Raw genomic sequence first — 20,766 nt, 5'->3', positions numbered from 1 at the left:
TAAATTATTAAATCGATAATTTAATAATTTACTAAATTAATAGAATTTTTCTAATCCGACTTTTAATTTATATAGTTTGAGTAATGGTCAACCGTGACAACTCATATACTTAGTTACCAAAAAATAAAAATAAAATAATAATTGAAAAAAATGGGAAAAATGAAAAATAAAATGGCATAGATAGATACATCACTGAGATATTATCAGATGAGCCTGCATCGTTTATCATGTGCGCGAATATATATATATATATATATATATATATATATATATATATATATATATATATATATATATATATATATATATATATATATCATACATCTTTCAATAGTGGCAGACCAGTTGTGTTTAAACTTTAAATTCAATAATATCAGTCCAACTTTGTGTGGTTAGCAATGATATATTCACTGGGAAAAATAATAATGACCATGTGCATTTCCACTCGATGAAACAAACTTTATTTGTGGAATTGGATATTTTTTTAATTTGAAATTCTTCTTAATAATTAATTCGTCCGTAAATAAATACTCATAATTGTGTCTATAATTGAGCAGTGGTCAATGTCATCAGATAAAACTGCACACTCTGATAAATCCCATATGTATTTCAGAAATATTGAATCAAAAAAAAAAAAAATTAAAAATCAATGTCTACACTATTGTATTTATTTGATATTTTAGTGACATATTTATCAACTTGCACCATGTGGAAGTCACAAAATAACAGCTGGAGACTAATTAAAATTGCAGCATATGATGATCATATTATATATATTAATTACATTTATATGCAAAAGATTCAGACAGACAAACTCTGACTACGAACAAAATATAAGTCTTCATATATTCTTCCAGTGAAGGTGAAATTGACAATATAAATATATTTTTTAGATAGAACAAGCAATTTTATTTTAATATCAAATATAAATCTATATTAGACTCCCTGATTTGCTCACATGGTTTGGTTACAAATATCAAATATGTATTAATATTTGTTTTGGTTCGTCGTTGACTTTAATGTCAGTAAATCACTAAAATCATTTATTTAATTTTTTGTACAATTTTTATATTTTTTTTTTATAATTAATGAGAATTTAAATGCAATATTGGAATGTCACGTTTTTCAACAGAAGGGTGGTTGGGGAGGGGGTAAAAGGGTAAAAGGCTAAAGGAGAGGGTTGAAAATTGAATATATGATAATAAATGAAATTGTGTACATGCAATTTAATACAAAAAATTAAATATTGCACTGGGTACACGTTAGGTTTGGTGTTTGTCCACATACTTGAATTAATGAGGCAAAAGAAAAAAAAAATTAAATTGGGATGGATTTTGCACATGTTATGGTCATATCACCATACTCACTCTATTAATTGGTCCGTAATATAATGTATTGTGGAAATGATGATGTACCGTTAAATTGCACCTATTTAGATAGACAAAATCGATTGATTTATTTTTGTACAATTTGTATTCAACTTTTATGAGGATGTATCTAATTACCTAGTGGTCCTTGTTTTGTAATTAAACGAGTAATTCCGTGTTCGTACTGTACTACATCGGGTGAAATTCGTCGAGTAAATTTTTACCAGTGTCTAAGTGATTTGAGCCGGCTCGTAAACTTGGTGAATTGGCTCGACAAAAGCTTGAATTTTTTGAGCTAGACAAGTCGAGCTCCAACTCATTCTTAGTTGTCCGTGTGCTCGCGAGCTTTTTTCTTTAATTTCAATTAACTTTATTTTATTTTATTTCAAATATAATTATAATAAAATTAAGTAATAAATTCACATAAAAAATTAAAAAAATAAATTACAGGCTATGTTGTTCTTTCGATTTTTTTTAATTGTGATTCATAATAATAAAATTCTAATATTCATAAGAATAAAAGGAATAAAAAAATACACAAAATGGGCTCAGGCTCAACGTCAAACCCAAAAGGCCGATACTTGAAGAGCTCGACTTGTTTATACTCCTACACACACCCACATTGGTGTGTGTAGATCATCAACGGTGAAAATTCACTCGGTATAATCTTCATTCCCAGGGATGGATCAAGGAGGTTTTGGGTGGGGGGCTAAAAATAATTTTGAGGTAAAATGATATAAAATTTTAACTTTGGGGAGCTAAATTGTATAAATTAATAGATAAATAACTCAAAATATTAAAAAAATAAAAACAAAAAAGGTAAAAAAAATATTTGAGAAGTTGTTACGCCTATACTGATAGTTGTTTTGGCTTCAATGTCCGCTTTAAATATATGCATAAATTGTCGTTGCATTTGAATCTAAATTGAAGACGAAGTTGAGACAGACTATTGCACTCTAGAATTTAGTCGGACGAAACTCGAAAACTTGAATTAAAAATAAAATAAAATTTAGATATATATATTTTTTTTACTTTTTTTCCACGGCATATTATTATTATTATTATTATTATTATTATTATTATTATTATTATTATTATTATTATTATTATTATTATTATTATTATTATTATTATAAATATAAATAAATGTGAAAGCATTTATAGTATGAAAACAAGCAAAATTGTCATATCCCATGTCCTATGAAACTAATTGCGCCAGTTTACACTTCACGTTATTATTGCGACTGCGTTATCTGTTATCACAATGCTTGTGTTTATCTTTCAAAAATTGGATAATTTGCATCCACCTCCCCTAAACTTTGATCTTTTTACAAAACACCCCAAACATTTAATCTTTTAACATATACACCCATCTCCATCCATTTTTCAGTCGGATGGAAGCGAAAAGGGAAGGAACAATAGATGGAGGGTTGGTCTCATAATCGTTGATGGGTGAGATCCGAAGATAACTTCCATAAATAAACGGAAATATTGTAAATTTAAATCATTGCTTGAGCAATCATAATAAATCATAGACAAAACTAGCAATTGTGAATTAAGAAAGAGCCATAAATAATTATCTATATAAGCAAATAATCAAACCCTATTATTAGGAGTAGGTTATTATACAATCAACAACACATTTTTTGATACTTTCTCTCGAGTTCCTTCTCTCTAAAATTCAGTAATCGGTGGACTTTCCGACGTTCAAGAAAGTAGGGTTTGAAGAATAATGGGGTGCAAATATTGCGGTATACACACATATTTCCCCTTAAAAAAATCATTAAATGTGATTGAATCTTAGAGTAATAAAAGCTACAAGGACTAGATCAGAGTAACATTTGACATTCAATTAGGTTATTGATAATAGAACTATTTAAGTCTAATAATAGCTCATTGAAAGACATTTAAAAAGATGAGTTAATCAAAGTTTGTGACGTTAGAAGTGGATTAATGATTATGACTGCGCACTTGAGTATAATTTAACATAGAGTTATTAAATAGATGACACCACCATTAGGCCTTAATTAATCACTACAATTAATAAACGGGTACTAAACCTTTTTCTGTTGAACTATAAAAAAAACGGGTCACTATCAACCGACACGAGAGGGGTCCGTTTCTCAGTGCTCCAACTCGGTTTTGCACTAATTATTATTTTTTTAATTTCCCAATTTGTATTGTAAAAGTTGGTAGAATATTACAAAATCGTAAAACAGTGAGCTAAAAGCTTATACATAATGAAACCTTGTATATTATATAGTTGAGAATTGATATGACTTTTTATTCAGAATTTAAATATTGGGTAAAATTACGGCCACCTTTGAGGTTTTGAGGTAAGGTTAAGTTACGAAAAAATCCCTCGTATTTGTATAATTATAACATCCATCAACTAAGAATCTTCTTACACGTTTATCCTTATAGTGTCAAATTCTAAAAAATGTTCTAGGTTCCGTGAAATATTCTCTAGTTTGTACTCTTTTTGTGCATCAACAATCTGCAATTTACAAGTCAAGAGACACATCGTATGATTATCTTGTTTTAAAATGTAGAGTTTGAATGCGGTAAAACCGATTCAAACTGAAGAATATAGAAGATTCAACTAAATTTGACACCAAAATAGTTGATGTGTAAGAAGATTCATAGTTGAAGGAGGTGACTGTAATTAATCAAACATAAATGGATTTTTTCGTAATTTGACATTACCTCATGGACTGTAAATTTTAATAGCTCTTTCTAGGCAGGCTTCTAAAATGAAACATGCAAATTGGGCTTTTGCAGAAAAAGTTATTACTTGGGCCTCATTGGTCCAAGCCCAATTAAGTAGGTAAAATAGAAAATAAAATATAAAAATAATATCCCACTTGTTTAAATGAGAAAACTAATAAATGAAGTGAACAGTTTCAAATGCGTTTATATTTTATTTAATTTTGTTACAGAGTTTAGTGTATTTGGTTGTCACTTTCATTCCCAACATACGAAATAGGGATGTCAAGAATAACAGTGCCCAACTGACCAAAAAGGAAAATAATTAAAGTTCAAAAAGAAATAAAGCCACAAAAATAATTTGACTGGTTGGTCCTCGAGAAATGACTATAATGCCCCTGCAACCCGCTAGAAAATTACGGTTTTAGCTTTGGTCCTTGGTCACGGGCTTTTGTCTCTAAGCCAAATACGTACAATTTTGTTTTTTCATTTAATTTAATTTAATTTAATTTGTAGAGAGAGAAAGTATTAGTGCGGTGAGTGTGAAGAAGAAGATGGCAGATAATTAATATATAACTTTCATCAGCACACAAAAACATTCGCAGCATAAAACAAAACACTCAAGGCTCAAAAAACGCGTTTGCCTTTCACTCTCCTCCAATTGTCACCTTCCACGTGTCCTTCAAAACGCGTTAGCCACACCCAACCCAACCCTGGGTAGTACTGTACCCACCACAACCCCCAAATCTTTTAATTTTCGTATATTCATATATACATATATATATATTATTTTTAACATATATTTAAATTTCTCTATTTTAATATAGTAATATTTCTTTTTCTTGATTATATTTTTAAGTTAAGAATTTAACAGAAAGGGCACACGATTCTGTCACATTAACGCCATGTTCCGTTAAAACCGCATAATTTTTGTTACTCGTTTTTCAAACTAAAATCAAATTTTAACTGTTTAATCATCAATCAATTACATATTAATATTGGAAGTGATACAATACAGCCCATATATAAAACTAAAATCAAATTTTAATTGTTTAATCATCAATCAATTACATTAATATTGGAAGTAATACAGATTACAGCCCATATATATTTACTCCATTGGTTTGACCATTATAATTCGAAATCCGATTATTTTGAGAAGGAAAATAAAAAAAAATAAAAAATAATGGATAAATATAGTAGCAATGATTTACACTTTTCAAAATGCCACACAAATCTCTCTAATCTCTCTCTCTCTCTCACACATTAAAAAAAACACAGTATAAAAGATATTGGCTCCTCCAACCAGAAACCAACCCACCAATATTCTCTCTCTCTCCCTCTCTCTACTTTCTCTCTCTAAAAATGCGCTCCACCGTCGCTGCTCCTCCTCCTCTCGCCCTCCTGCTCCTCTTCTTCGTTTTGTACATTTCTACATTTTTCAATGTAATCCTTCAATCCAGATTACTCTTCAACCTTTTCTGCTTTTTTTTTTGTTTTTGTTTTTTTTTTGCTGGAAATGTAGTTTCTCATTTGGGCATTTTGTCGAATACCTGTGCTGCTATTGATTTGTTGAGTGTTGTGTGAATGCAGGTGGGAGTAGCTGCCGGCGGAGATTCGACGGCGGCTGGAGAAAATCCGTTCACGCCCAAGGGATATCTAATACGTTACTGGAAGAAGCAGATCTCGAATGATTTGCCGAAGCCGGAGTTTTTGCTGAGCAAAGCCTCGCCGCTCAACGCCGCCCAATTCGCTGCCTTCTCGAAGCTCGCCGCCGATCAGAACTCGCTGTCGACGCAGCTGCCTGAGTTCTGCGCCAAGGCCGATCTTCTCTGCTTCCCTGATTTAACGCCGAGTCTCGAGAAGCACAGCAGCGATGTCAACTTCGCGACTTACCGCAACAAAAACTTCACCAACTACGGCACCGGCCGGCCGGGCGGAGTGGATGCTTTCAGCGGCTACTCCGAAGGAGAGAATCTCCCCATCGACTCGTTCCGCCGTTACAGCCGCGACGGCGTCGGCCACAACGAGAAGTTCACCGGCTACGCGACGGAAGCCAATGTGGCGGACCAGAGCTTCAACAGCTACGGCACCGCCGCCACCGGCGGCGGAGGAGAGTTCACCAAGTACAACAGCGAGGTGAATGTCCCCAACCTCCGCTTCACGGCGTACTCCGACAGCACCACCGGCCACTCACAATCGTTCACCGAGTACACGAATCAGGCCAACGCCGGCGACGAGAAGTTCACGAGCTACGGCAAGAAAAGCGTCGGCGCCACCAACGAATTCGCCGGCTACGGCAAGGACTCCAACGTAATGGGGTCGACTTTCAATAATTACGGCGAGAAAGGGGACGCCGCAAACGACACATTCACCTCGTACGGCACCAACACAAACAACCCCCAAAATAATTTCAGGAATTACGGCACGCTCGGCAGTTCAGCGACGGAGAGTTTCAAGGGTTACAGAGAACAAGCCAATGTTGGTGACGACAACTTCGATTCCTACGGCAAGAATTCCAACGCCGGGAAGATCGATTTCGTCAACTACGGCAAATCGTTCAATGAGGGCACTGATAAATTCACCGGCTACGGCAAAAAAGACGATTCCACAAACAATAGCCCAACCGTCGACTTCAAGATTTACGGCGTCAACAACACCTTCAAGGAGTACGCAAAGGAGGGCGCCGCCACATTTTCCACCTACGAGAACAAAACCTCCTCAGCCGAGGAAGAAGCTTCTCTCGCCGCCGTCAATGGCAGAAAGGTAAATAAGTGGGTGGTGGAGCCCGGGAAGTTCTTCAGGGAGGCGATGCTGAAAACCGGCACCGTCATGCCAATGCCCGACATCCGCGACAAAATGCCGAAAAGGTCGTTTCTGCCCCGGACCATCGTCTCCAAACTACCCTTCTCAACCTCCAAACTCGCCGAGATGAAGAAGATCTTCCACGCCGGCGACGACGCCGACTCGACCATGGCGAAGATGCTCACCGACGCGCTCCACGAGTGCGAGCGTGCGCCGAGCCCCGGCGAGACGAAGCGGTGCGTGGCGTCGATCGAGGACATGATCGACTTCGCCACGACGGTGCTGGGGCGGAACGTGGTCGTCCGCACGACGGCGAACACGGCGGGGCACGGCGGCGATATCTTGCTCGGGGAAGTCAAAGGGGTCAACGGAGGGAAAGTGACGAGGTCAGTGTCCTGCCACCAGAGCCTGTACCCGTACTTGCTGTACTACTGCCATTCGGTACCCAAAGTCCGGGTCTACGAAGCGGATATACTTGACCCGAATACGAAGACCAAGATCAACCACGGTGTTGCCATCTGTCACCTTGACACGTCATCATGGAGCCCGGGTCATGGGTCGTTCGTCTTGCTGGGTTCGGGACCCGGTAAGATTGAGGTGTGCCACTGGATCTTCGAGAATGATATGACTTGGGCTGTGGCCGATTGAATCAAAACGGTGTCGTTTTGAACGGGAAACCCCGTTTTTTTTTTGTGTCGGACCAGTTGCGTTACAGAAAGGGTGAACCACTGGTTTGGACCTTATTTTATAATTAAATTAAATTAAATTAAAAACTCAATTTTTATGTTAAGTTAATTAAGTATTATTATTTTTATTTTTCCGCCCCCCTCTAAGAATGTAGTAATTGCTAATTGCACCTTCCTTGTGTCAAAATGGCTTCATATCAGTGCTTTAGTTGTAAAATACAACCAACGATTTATTATTATTGTATTCGTGATAGTAACAATTTTTATGTTTATTTTTATTTTTAACATTTTTATTTATTATTTAATTTACTGAATTTGTATTAGAAACAAAGTAATTAAAAGCAAAGGGGGGTGAAAGCAAAAAGTGGTTGGGGGGGAAAATGAAATGAAATGAGGCCACAAAAAACCAGCACACAAACAATGTTTGTTTCCTCACATGCATTTAAAACAGTGACAACAAATTAATGTGGTCCCCACATAAAATCCACACACACACAAAAACACACAGTAGTGGTGTTTTATGTGTTGTGGTGATATAATCTATAGCGTGTGGGGATGAAGCCATCTTCCAGCTGTTTTTGGGCCACTGCTCCTTTATTTTCTAGTACTAGTTTTAATTAAAAATTGAAGGGTGTTTTCGTAATTACACAAACACAAGGGAGATTTTCGTAATTAAGTCTTAACTCACGGGTTTTTTCATAATTTGCCCAAACACTAATAACATCAATGTATGAAGAAAAAAGAAATGTTGTAGAATTTACGTCGAAACCTCACAAATGAAAATGAATTCATCCCTTGGTTTCGTAGATGTATTATTCGAAGAGATGAATTTGTAGGCAACACAATAGAGACATTAGACATATCATCCATCATGTGTACCTTAGTTATATATTATGTGTTACGTTATAATCTGATGACAAAATATAATAAAGGGTTAATATGCTAGAGGTCCCCCAAACGAAACGTTATTAGATATAGAATACGAGCCCAATATTTTTTTGGTAACTAAATCCCTCAGTATAGAAAATATATGATATAAGGGTTTTTTATTTTAAATATCCCAATATTACCCTTAATATTAACAGAACGTTTGTGTGACGTTTTAAAAAGTTACATCTTTTTAATAAATCACATTCCTTATAATTAGGGATCACGTATCAATCACGTCCATCGTGATTGTAACTGTGATATAATCTCATTAATATATCTCACGTAAGTGAAGAAGATCCGATAGATAACAATATACAGTGTTAATCTGCAAAACATTGAGCGTAGTATTTTCAGTCTCATCCTCAAGAATGTATTGTTTTCCATCATCGTATAACAGTGGTTCTTCTTCGTGCGTTGTTGGTTCGATGCCTTTCGATTTTTATTTTTTGTTTTTTGTTTTGAAAAGGTGCTTACGCTGCTACACGTGCTGAGTTTGATAATAGCATGGAGAATTTTCGAAAAATAGTGGCCCGAGAGTGAATAATTTTTTGCTAGATCCGCCATACGGAAATTGGGCTTCTTTCCGTTTTGTTGGCCAGGGATTTGGTGAGATGACTTCCAATTTAACAGAGTCTTGGTATTCGCAGATTAGCAAATATCGTGAACTACCTATTACGGAGATGATAAATGCCATTAGGAGTCTACTGATGTTGCAGATGTGCTTGAGGTACGACACTACTGTGCCTTGACACATTGAACTTTGTCCTTTGGATGAAAAACGATTTGGTGTATTGGTACAGGAAAGTAGCACATGGTTACCAAGGAAAGCATCTGACTCGGGGTATGAGGTGTGAGTGAACCTGTTGCTGTGATTGACTTATGGAACATATCATGCTCATGCCGAATGTGGAAAATTTCGGGCTTCCCGTGGCTCGATGTGTAGTCGTTGCAACCAGATTAGAACTCACAACAAGAAGACATGCACAAGGGCTATTTAGTAGTTTTGATTTGGAGTATTTTTAGCCTTTTGAATTTGAGTGTAAGTTAAACGATAGTGTTCTTTGGTTTTTTTTCCTGCATTTATGTTTGGGTAGTACTATTTTATTTCCGCATCGTGGTTTATTTGCGATGTATGTTTTGTTTAAGTTTTCCGGATTCACTTGTTTTACATAAGATTTGTTTTGTTTTTCCTTTTAGGAATTACATATGATCAATTACATAATTGCAAATTTTCAATAAACTTGTTATTGTTTCTCTATGCTATATGAGTTTGTGTGTATTTCATATATTTTTATGTTTTTTAAATATAAAATTACTGGAGTGTTTAATCATTATGGAATCATATTCTATTAAGTATTCTGAAATCAATGTCCAGAATTGTATTCCTACAGGGATGGTGCACTTTAAATTGTGTAAATACAAAGTATCTATAGTCATCTATAGGATACTGTTGATAAATACAGTATATCATAATATATTTGTAGATCAACAAAGAGATATTGCACACCAGGCTTGTTTAAGTACTTTGACATGATCTTCCACCACTGTATTCTTCCAGGATTGGTGCACTTTTATCACCAACTGCGTAAATACAAAGTATCTACAGTAATTTGTAGGATACCGTAGATGAATTCATTATGTCATAGTAAAACTATGGTTCAAAATTTGCGATATAGAATATCAGTTTGTGTACAACATTTCTTAGTTAGTACATTTATTTCTTGTAAAGCAGTGAATGAAACCAAATGTTAGACAATAGCTATGTTGAACTATGACCAAAGGTCCTAATCCAAAATAAAACCAATAATATATAAATAAGACATAGTGTCAACAACGACGAACGTGTTTCGAATATTTTACCCAACAAACTAGAGTTAATAACCATAATTATGTTTACATGCCAACAATTTAAATTTCATTTGCGCAAACGAAGTCGCGTACACGAGACAAAACAAAATAATACAACTACATTGCTCAAATGATATTGTAATTCAAAAGATGCTATACAATGTTCTCTGTTTATAGGTAAAAAAAAACTCTACACACCCATTTTCCGTCCCAGTAACGGAAGCATTCGTGATTTTGTGATTTGCGAATGGTAATACGAGGTTGAAAATGGGGTTCTCTTCAGGCACTCTAGGTGAGCATTATTCAGTCGCACTTCTTCGAAGAAAGCCCAGTAGACGTCAAGTTAGACCTGAATTGAGATATGTAACCACCTTTTTTATCGTTCTTTGAGCAACATTCATGGCCTCTCTGTAAATATAAAAAATCATCTTTATTTGTCAACAAAGATAAATGTTTGGGGAAGATAAAAAAGTACATATACCATGTAATTGTAGAATCAATAGTTTTTTATTAAAAAATTCGAATATTCGTAATCGACAGAAAACCATAGAATATCACAGTACCCATAGTATACCACAGTACTACATAAATTATACATACAGTTAGACATACAAAACTCATTAGCAATAAACTAACAAATAAACAATATAGGCCAGCCTCTCAATTACACAGAGAATCATATAATAGCAACTGTTTCGTAGGTCGGTAACATAGGTCAGCAAAAATGAACAAATCGCACAACAATATAACTATAAGTAAATTTATACAATTGTCATTTCATAGACTGCTATAGAAATACAATATCAATTCATAGACTACCATAGAAATATTACAACATAAACTACAATAGCAATTACTATGCCACAACAACAAATACCCAGAAGCATATTCAATATACAATTTTCTTCTACCAACTACTTTGTAATCAGCCAAAATAAACGAATCCCAGCAATACATAACTACAGCCGTACAAAATACCTTACCAGTTTACGGAATACCATAGAATTGCAGTGAGAAGTTCATAGACTACGATAGAAATCTTAAACATAAACTACCATAACAGTTACTACACCACAACCCACTGCATATTCCCATAGACTACAATAGAAATACGCCTAAACATATCACTGACTATAACTATAATTGAAAAAATATGCAGAATGTAAACACAGATAAGTAAATTCCAATTAGAGATTCAAACCACCAAACTATTTTCATAGACACCCAATGATTGAACATAATGAAACAGAAAATTGCACATATGCACAATCTAATCTGGATCTAGCACATTTATGTCCTACTAACCCTTCATTCGCATCTCCCCTGCATATTAGATTGTGTAAAACCCTAATTTTTAAGTTTTCAGAAAAAAAATTCAAAACAAAACTCACTCGATCTGTTGCGTGACGTAGATATTCGTAGACGTTTGTGGCGACGAGGAGTTGGATTTTGTTGCTGTATAGTACTTTCAGAATTATTGCCGCCGATTCGCAGTAAAGAAGAGGAAGACGACCTTAATTTGGGGGAAAAGGAGGGGGTGGTGGTTTATGGCACGGTTATTATGAGATTTATGATAATAGAATCACAGAGATTCTTAAGGCCGAGATTGGTGGGATTTAATTTCAACTTACCAAATACCAAACTACACGGCGTTAGTATCACCGTAAGGGTACTATAGGAATAATTTCACAAAAGGATGTATTTCTAATGTTTTAATATCCTTGGGTGTAGCATCTAATATGTTTTCCCACTAGGGATGCATATCTTAAAGCCCCTATAATAAATGTTATCTATAAAAAAAAATAATAATAATAATAAAAAAAGAAAAATGATAATGTTTCTTTCTTACACATGTGAAACTTAGTTGTAGTGTTGTAATGGTTGCTAGTTATTCAAGTAGAGTTGAGAGCGAGTCACGGGGGGCTGCTCCACAGGTTTGCAAGAATGTCTTTTCTTTGTATCTATTCCCTTGTGACTCAATTCCTCTACCACTAATTTTTCAGGTGTTTTTTTTTTTTTAAATTATGTTTCGACTTTCATTAATTGGATGTTAGTAATCACTCGGCAGCTTATTATTTGAATTTTTAAGATTCTTCTCAAACACACCACCAAACGCATTAGAATTAGCTTATAAGCTTAGCCAGACACCTTCTACTAATATCAAGAAGCACAAAATAATTATTGGTTTGAAATAAATGAATTTAAAAGAATATGAAATCCATACTAAAATTTAAGCTTCATTGTTAAATAATCAAAACAGTGGAATTCAATAAATTTATTTATTATGAATGTAAGAATGCAGAGCATGGTATAAAATGGATGTTACCTAAACAACTTTGCAAGGCATAATAAAAGATAATCACTTGAAGAAGTTATTATCAAGGGAGAGAATAAATAAATAACATTTCATCATCAAATACAATAAAAAGCATCCCCCATTAAATTACGAAAATGGACTTCGAAATCGAAAATGTCAAACATGCAAAACTGGAGAGTACCTAACTTGAATATTGCACCAAATTTTCGATTTTCTCCTTACATTGATACACTCAGATCTTGCATCTTCAATTTCTTTTTTTTTTTTCTCTTTTTTTTTTTACAAGGCCTAATGATAAGTTACATAATCACCTTACCTGGTTCCTGAAAGCATACTCTGGAACTCCAATCGAAACATGTAAACCATACCATAGTAAAAACGGATCCAAACAATCAAATATCAGGTACAGCAGCTTTTGCTTGTTCAACTTCGTACCAAAATTTCTTTTAAATATGATGCTGTCTTCACTTTCCAAACGATGAAGAAACTCTGACCTCAAATGCGCTGCTATAATTTATGCTCAAGCAATTTACTAGGTAAAAAAATTCAAACATGATTCTCCTGGAGGTGCCTTTTATGGTCCCTTTCCGTATATCCAAGCCTCCCCAATCCGTTTCTCTCCAACGGGCTACCGGGCTTCCTCTTACGAACGTTTGACCTAGGTGAGCGATACCCTCGGTCAACTTCATCAGAGGGTCCCACTTCACCTTCTTCTACTGTGTCGTAATCTTCACCATGTGAGGATTGCCCCTTCATCACTTGGTAATGCCCACCACCACCATCTTCAGCGTCGTTCGCTGCATATTTTGCATGATGGGACTTTTCATACTCTGGCCTACTCGAAGGCTTCGTCCAATTGGTTTGCTTTTTCTCACGCTTAGTTTTCTCACTCTCGACAGGCAGTTCAACATCTTCGAGTTCCCTCTCGAGTTCATCCACAGGGTCGATTTTACGAGATATGTCTCCACGAGCCTTCCTTCGTTCGAACGCAGCTTTAATCTTCTCCTTGTCCAGCTTCTTAGTTGCGTCTTGAGGCGACTGACCAACTGTAGCAGCATCCTTATTGGACAGGTTTCTCCCATGATGTTTATCCTTCGTTTCTACTGCAGATTCAGTTGGCACAGAATTCTCCTCTTGCTCATCCTTAAACTTCGATTTATTATCTATCTCCCCAGAATTACCCTTCCGAGGCACCGATTCTTGATCATGATTCTGGATATCATTAATCTCATCATCTACCGAGCGATCTGGCAGACTATTGGTTTCAGAACGTCCATAATCATTGTTTCGTGTTTGAGGGATTTTAGCGGGTCCAGTGTGATTGTCAGTATGCTGTGAATCAAGACCTGGCCTTGATGATGATGAAGATGGCTTTAAGGAGGATGCCTTCGAAGTAGCTCCACCATGGGTAGAACTGTAATTTGTGATGTGTTCTTCTTCGGCTTGACTTTTTGATGGAGGGCGTTGACTGCCTCCGGCACTCCCTTCTGCTTCGCTAGCCTGAGATGCTGGCACTCTGTTTTGTTCGTACAGCTCTAACATCTGATTGCTCACCTCTGCAAGGAACACAAAAAGTGCAGTTAAAGGGGAAATATGAAATATCATGTATTATCTTACGAACAGCAAAGTTATATCACTACAATCAATTTCAATTGCACCATCCTCCTTGACCCTTCCCCCCCCCCAAAAAAGTTGATTTTAATTAAATGTTATCATCTTTAAGAGTTTTTGATAAGCACGATGTTGATTCTTATATTCAACATCACGAAACCAAACTGTACGAGCAACCAAAGGCACCAACCCTCCAATTGGCGTGGGGTGACATCAAACTCCTGCCACCAAACCTTCTCACCGTCGGATGGAAGCTTTACTTTAAGAAACTTGGCCGCAAGGAAAATAGCACCAGCTGCAATGTGATGGGGCTTAAATTGCAAGCATAGGGATGTCCGAAGCCTGCATGCCGCTAAAGGATAAGAGGTAGAATGGCCATGGATAAGCACTATTATTAAAACTATGTTTTCAGTACACATCATACCCATCATTCACAAAATTCCATGCAACTTGAGCTAGTGCATTTTGAGCAACCTTAAATTTTTTAATTGCCTCAACAAGGGGCTTATATGGATGATGAAGATTGAGATCGAAACCAAGCGTTCCAAGAACCATTCTTTCTCCTACTAAAACAAGTTCTTTTTGTTGCTCGTATACCTCCTGCTCAAAGAATAAACATCAAATATCGTATAAATATGAACATCATAGAAGGCCGAATGTAAAAAGGATATCAAGGTTTAGTAGTATTAGACAGTGAGATAGAGAACCAAGGTTCAGCACCTTCTGCTTGATTCTTTGCACAGCGGCAGCATCTTTTTTATGAATAATCTCATATGACACAAGAATGACATCTTTTAAAGGACGTGGAGTTTCTTCAACCTTGCCCGCTAGAAACATACACACTGTTGCAATTGTCTGCAGTAAACATGCAGCATATCAGCTTCCAAAAACTCAATCATGACTACAGAAAGTCGCCAGAGAAGAGTTGAGATTAAGCAGCAAAATATTAAGTCAATAGCATCATCGCCTCCTCAACCATTTCTCTGATATTCTTATCTTTACCAATTAGTTACATGATATGGGAATTTTTATTATTGTTGTGTTCATTCATTAGGTTTCCAAAGCAGATATTTGAATACTATGAAAAAAAAAGTTCAAAAAAATGCTACAAAGACGAGTCTGTTGAGGGCACATAATTATAAATAAATCAACCGACAAGATCCACGACATGATATTAACTAACACACACAAGTCCCGCATACAATTAGGCAAAAACCATAACTACACCGAATCCCCATGAAAGAATTAATTCTTTGCAAGAAGGCATTATCCTTTTAAGCATGTACTAACAGAGCCACTTAATCTAAATGTCATCACCTTGAAATTAAAAAAATAAATAGAAAAAAGACAAAACTCACTCACCCTCCTGTCATTTGTTGCATGGGACTGACGAAGGAAGAAACGGTGGCAAAATATAATTGCTGTAGCAATCGTCACTTGAGGCCTGCATCATAAAGCATCCAATGTTACAGTCAGAAAGCTTGAATAACCAACTATAGTGTTTGATAGGAAAACTGAAATGCAGTCAGAAAACAGAAGTACTATAGCAGGATGGACGATATTAATTCAAACGCATACTATAGTGATTCTTTGCCCTCCGTGTACATTAAAAAGTGCAAATAAAATTTATATGTCAAGCGTTTACAATGGAGCCCAAAATTATATTCCTTAAGGAATTCAAACTCATAACTTCTTTTGTAAAAGGAACCTTATCCATTATTCGGTTACCACGTGCCTCCACACAGACATGTTTATGAGGGTTAAGTAGCCATCCCACTTTTATTACAATTCCATCAATTTTAAATTTATTGATGTTCCATATGCTCCTCAAAAGTTCAAATAAAATAGCAAAGCAATAAATAAAGGCAAAACAGCTTATATTCAGAGCTTCTAGAGCTGAAGATAGATACTAGAAGCACCACAAACTAGCAAGAGAACTTACTCTTACAAGATACTTTAAAGATTAAACAATGCATGATTACATGAAATGCTAAAATATGGAACCACATGCACATCCAAGAAAAGGAACTTACACTTTAAGCCTCATGCCTAAATCTTGTAAAAATGTACAGTATGATTTCCGCAAGTATGTCTCTTTTTTCAAATCAATTCCATCTCGTCTAGAAGGGGAATTTTCTTCAATTTCTTTCCTGGATAAATACCAGTGCTCACCACCTTCTTCAGGTTTTTCCTGAGAAACCTTATAACTACCTTCGGGTGCTGCATGATGGGAGGCCTCACCAGACAATAGGTTAGCCATTTGAGGCTCCTTTCTCCCACCAATTTTGTTCAACCAACGCCAGACGAGGTCTCTCAAGTCAACAAAATATGCTCAGTGTCTCAGACGACCTTCATTCATCAACTTACCGTCAGAAAACTGATATATAAGAGCATAAAAGAGCAATTTTCTATATGAAAGAAAGAATTCAGAAACATGTAAAATGTAACTTGGAATAAAACAAAGTAAAACAAACATAAAGATAAAACAAACATAAAGATAGAACAAAGGAAGGAAATCATGGCAAAATACATCATAAGAAATACTGAGAAATCACAAACATTCGTGGTTCTATAAGCAGTGGTTACAAATGTTCATAAAGATTCAACCACTATTACACCTTATATTAAACTGCAGATTCTCTAAAGAGAAACTGAAGTTAAACACTACTGAAAAACAACACTTCAGACATGACACCTCATTAAAGAGCACATTCTCAAAACAGGTTTCAATATGATCTTTTCATGTAGAAGCCCATCTGCATAATTAGGAGGTGTGCGGTAGGTAACAATGAATGAACTTTTGGATTATGTCGCATATGTGAAACTCCCTTCTAGAGAACTAGAATTTGTGAATAACTGAAAATAATCAAATAATAGCTCACTAAAGTATTGCTAAGAGAAGAACATGTGGGTGATTTGAAAAATCTCTTACCTTGCACATAACACTTTGAACATAACTAGGAGTAGAATTATCAAAAACATATTAATTCCACCTTTCACCAAAAACTTAGTACCAAAGACAATTTCACCAAACAGCATTTAGTAATGTCAAAGGACTTCTATGATAGCACCTACCGAAAAGTCAGTTTCTAAGCTGACTTTAATTTCAGAATTACTCCCAAGCATGAAGTTAAATGTAATAAACAGTTAAGAGTAAACTTAAGGCATATATCTCTCATAAATGGTGTATATTATTGCACCAAAGTGGGTGAAGCATATGTAAAGAGGAACTTACTTCTCAAAATATGAATTTTAACTATTTATCAGTCAGAAATTTTATGATTAGACATAAATTTGAACACTTTTGCCTTGAAAAAAAAATAGTTCATTAACAAGTTCTCCAGATAAGTTCACTATTAGTCACCTAATAGCTTCTGTATAAGTGAGAACAGTTTCTAGAATTCCAAATGCAATAATGTTTGGCAACTCCAATAACCAATTTGAAGTGGTAGACTGCAATTATATAAGCCTTTTATACTCATGAAACTTATTATCCGTAGGGCACATATAATCAACCCTATACTTTTGAGCTTTCATAAATCATAATGCGGAAGTTACATAGAACTAAGTGGAGTTACTGAATCCTAGGACCTGTACCTGCAGCAACACACCACCAGAAACTCTGACACCACTCTACCTCAAACCCCTACCCAGGGAAAAAATAAAAAGACAGATAAATCAAATCTGAACAAATAGACCTTTAGAGAAGGGGAACAGTTCAGGTCAAAATGCGAATTTTGAAAGGCATGAAGAAGCCAAAAGGAAGTACAATTGAATGAGATAGAGCACGCGTGGTATGGGAATGAATTTTTCTGGCAATAAAGGACGTCGAGGTCTAGGGGGTGGAAAGATTGGTAGAGGATAGTGAGAGGGGATGGATGGGCAATTGGTAGTGATGAATAGAAAATTGGGAGCCACGGGGCAGGTGACAACAATGAGAAAGATGAAGGATAAGTACGCAAGTTAACCTAACCTCCACGTGAAGATGTATGTAAGTTGTTGGCTAATGAAAATAAGCCCTTGTCCAATTGCTTTGTATGTCTATAATGTTTTATCATTTTTTAAATCATTATATTTTGCATGTCTAAGTAACTTAAACAATTGAGAGATAATCTTTGATATAATGATTCAATAACTTTTAACATTCACATAATTTATTGACATACTAAACACAAGTGAATATCATTTATATAAACTTAACTATATTTCCTATAAACTTTATACTTGGAAAACAGATTAATTATATGTTGAATATAATACCGAATGTGCAAAATAGATGAATTAAAACAATTCCACTGGAAAAGTACGAGTATTTCATGCTAAGTGAGCATAGATTTTTCAAGGATTCATACATGCTTACTATTCAATCATAACATGTATTTCTGTAAGGAGAACTCTAACCAAGTTCCAATCTTGCAGCCTTTACAAAGGTACTCATTGAAAAACTTAATATTTTCTAATAAGATAGCTCTACAAAAAGGATGTTAACAGATGCAAAAATAGGAAGCTAGTCATCTTCCAAGTAAACAAAGGGCCAAGGTTTGGTCAGGATTTTGAACTTCCAGACATCCAGTATTATAACAACACGACCCCTTCATCGCATAACACTACCATAACATATTTCAAAAACATATTGTGTATAGTATCTCAAAACTTGCAATTTTCAGGAACTTGCACTACTTAAACAAGAGCCAGCTTCAAACATCTAAATAGTAATCAAACTCAACAGCCAGTCCATCAGAATCACGGGAATATTGTAAACTAACAGGCTATATTTTCATGCATAGTACCTATTAATCTTTCATGTTTATGTTAAAAAAAAAAAATCTTTCATGTTGAATTTCTCTCTTTTAGTTTCCCTCGTTTTATTAAACAAAGACCAGCAGTCCTACTTTAAAATCCTAAGAGGCTTTCAACAATTGAATAATAACTTAACCAATTTTGAACTACGGGAAACAATTTGACGTGGATTGTCTGTTGACCACCAGAACCAGACAACAAGCTTTACAGTCAAGAATACCCCCTCCACCCCCACAAGCAGGCATAGATCTTTAGCCTACATTTAATGCAGATCTTATAACAAACAACCAACTCCAATAAAATATCATTAGTTCAGTGGAGTAACCCGAGGCCGAGAATGTTCAAAATCAGGCAAAAAAGGAGCAATAGGAGATTCAAGTAGTTCCGAATTGCACAAACAAACTTAGCCAAACAAGAAAGAAGTTTCACACAAAAGAAAAGGGAAAAAATAACTAAAAATCAAAGCTTGCCCATGACCTAAATCCATATCGGAGAAAAGTTACAGATGTACAACCTAAATCATACGAAATAAAAATTAAAATTAAAAAATCAGAAAGCTGAATAATACTTCTTACCTGAAAATTGAGGGGAAAGGATCAATCTTCAAAAAAACTTCAATTTCAACTCCACTAGCACGTATTCAATTGGAACCCAGACCTCCAAAATACACGGAATTTAGGGAAAGCTTAACTCCAAGGATAATAGCCACTGCGAATATATAAATATAAAATCAAAAATTAGGGTAAATTCAACTCGAACCGAGATAGCAAATCTAGCAAAGCACAATAATAAAATCTCACCCAATTAGCGGCGGAGAGGAGACGGGGTTGCTTTGCGCGGCGGCAGGCGATGTGATAGCGTAGAGCACTCGATGAGGGCTGGAGATGAAAACCAAAAAATCGTGCTTAATTACAAAAAAGAGAAAAAGATTATAATGTTTATTATATGACAGAAAATTAAAAAAAAAAAAAAAAATTAAATAAAAATTAAAAATAAAAAAAATTCCAAATTATATTGCTAATTGGGCCGCTTTTTTAATGGGCCTATTATTTCTCTAATATAATATTTGTTGCTACAGAGAATGGAGCGCCCATTACATCATTAAAATTGTCAAATATATTATTGGGCTGATTTTGTTTGAACATTTAATTAGTGCAATAATTAGGCTATTTATTAAAAATACGTTAATAGTCTATTATTCAAATAAAATCAAAAATAACAACGCAATATAATTACAAATCTTGTTTTCTTCATCTATCTTTCTCCCATTCATTGATGCAACAAATGCTAAAACTCATGAATTTGGATGCTACGGCTCGAACTTCAGCATTAATTTGGTAGATATATAGTGAAAAAAATACTGGAAAATTTCGATTCAACATAATTCGCCACTACTTCGTTTGGTAACAACCCCAATTTCCAACAAAATTCGGTTATGAAATGAAAAATGTGATTAATCATGTCGAATCATCGATATACATCTCGCAATGACATTTGTTTAAATACGATCTGCAAGATAAGAAAAGAATGGTCTACGCACTTAGGCCAGAGCTAGCACTTCGACGGCCAAGTTAGTGTTTTTCTCTCATATAATTCATATTTGCATTTTTTCAAATATATATATATATATATGTGTGTGTGTGTATGTGTGTGTGTGTGTGTAGTTTATAAGTGATAAGGTGTGTGTTTTGTGCGT

The 20,766-nt window shown here is 35.3% G+C and overlaps 2 protein-coding genes across 3 annotated transcripts; one reads left to right on the top strand and one right to left on the bottom strand.

The window, feature by feature from the left end:
- Positions 1-4,872: 4,872 nt before the first annotated feature.
- LOC105964835 (polygalacturonase non-catalytic subunit AroGP3) lies at positions 4,873-7,824 on the top strand. Its single transcript, XM_012989341.2, has 2 exons — positions 4,873-5,519; positions 5,667-7,824. Exons 1-2 carry the CDS (start codon positions 5,439-5,441, stop codon positions 7,524-7,526), a joined length of 1,941 nt encoding a protein of 646 aa, XP_012844795.2. The 5' UTR covers positions 4,873-5,438; the 3' UTR covers positions 7,527-7,824.
- Positions 7,825-12,717: 4,893 nt separating this feature from the next.
- Positions 12,718-20,020, bottom strand: LOC105964836 (cyclin-T1-3). 2 transcript variants are annotated; one of them, XM_012989342.2, is made up of 8 exons: positions 19,871-20,020; positions 19,646-19,778; positions 16,304-16,619; positions 15,633-15,714; positions 14,991-15,125; positions 14,695-14,870; positions 14,461-14,612; positions 12,718-14,215 (listed from the first exon to the last, which is right to left on the bottom strand). In XM_012989342.2, exons 3-8 carry the CDS (start codon positions 16,528-16,530, stop codon positions 13,206-13,208), a joined length of 1,782 nt encoding a protein of 593 aa, XP_012844796.2. In that variant the 5' UTR covers positions 16,531-16,619; positions 19,646-19,778; positions 19,871-20,020; the 3' UTR covers positions 12,718-13,205. The 2 variants fall into 2 exon arrangements, with proteins under 2 accessions (XP_012844796.2, XP_088683108.1); XM_088826982.1 differs by having other exon boundaries at positions 16,304-16,647; positions 19,871-20,016.
- Between the last annotated feature and the right edge of the window lie 746 nt (positions 20,021-20,766).

Source organism: Erythranthe guttata, chromosome 12 (assembly GCF_056151865.1).
Source record: "Erythranthe guttata isolate IM_541 chromosome 12, IM_541, whole genome shotgun sequence".
In the NCBI taxonomy this organism is placed as follows: domain Eukaryota; kingdom Viridiplantae; phylum Streptophyta; class Magnoliopsida; order Lamiales; family Phrymaceae; genus Erythranthe; species Erythranthe guttata.
The sequence above is the reverse complement of the archived record's forward strand: the minus strand, read 5'-3'. Positions and strand labels throughout refer to the sequence as shown.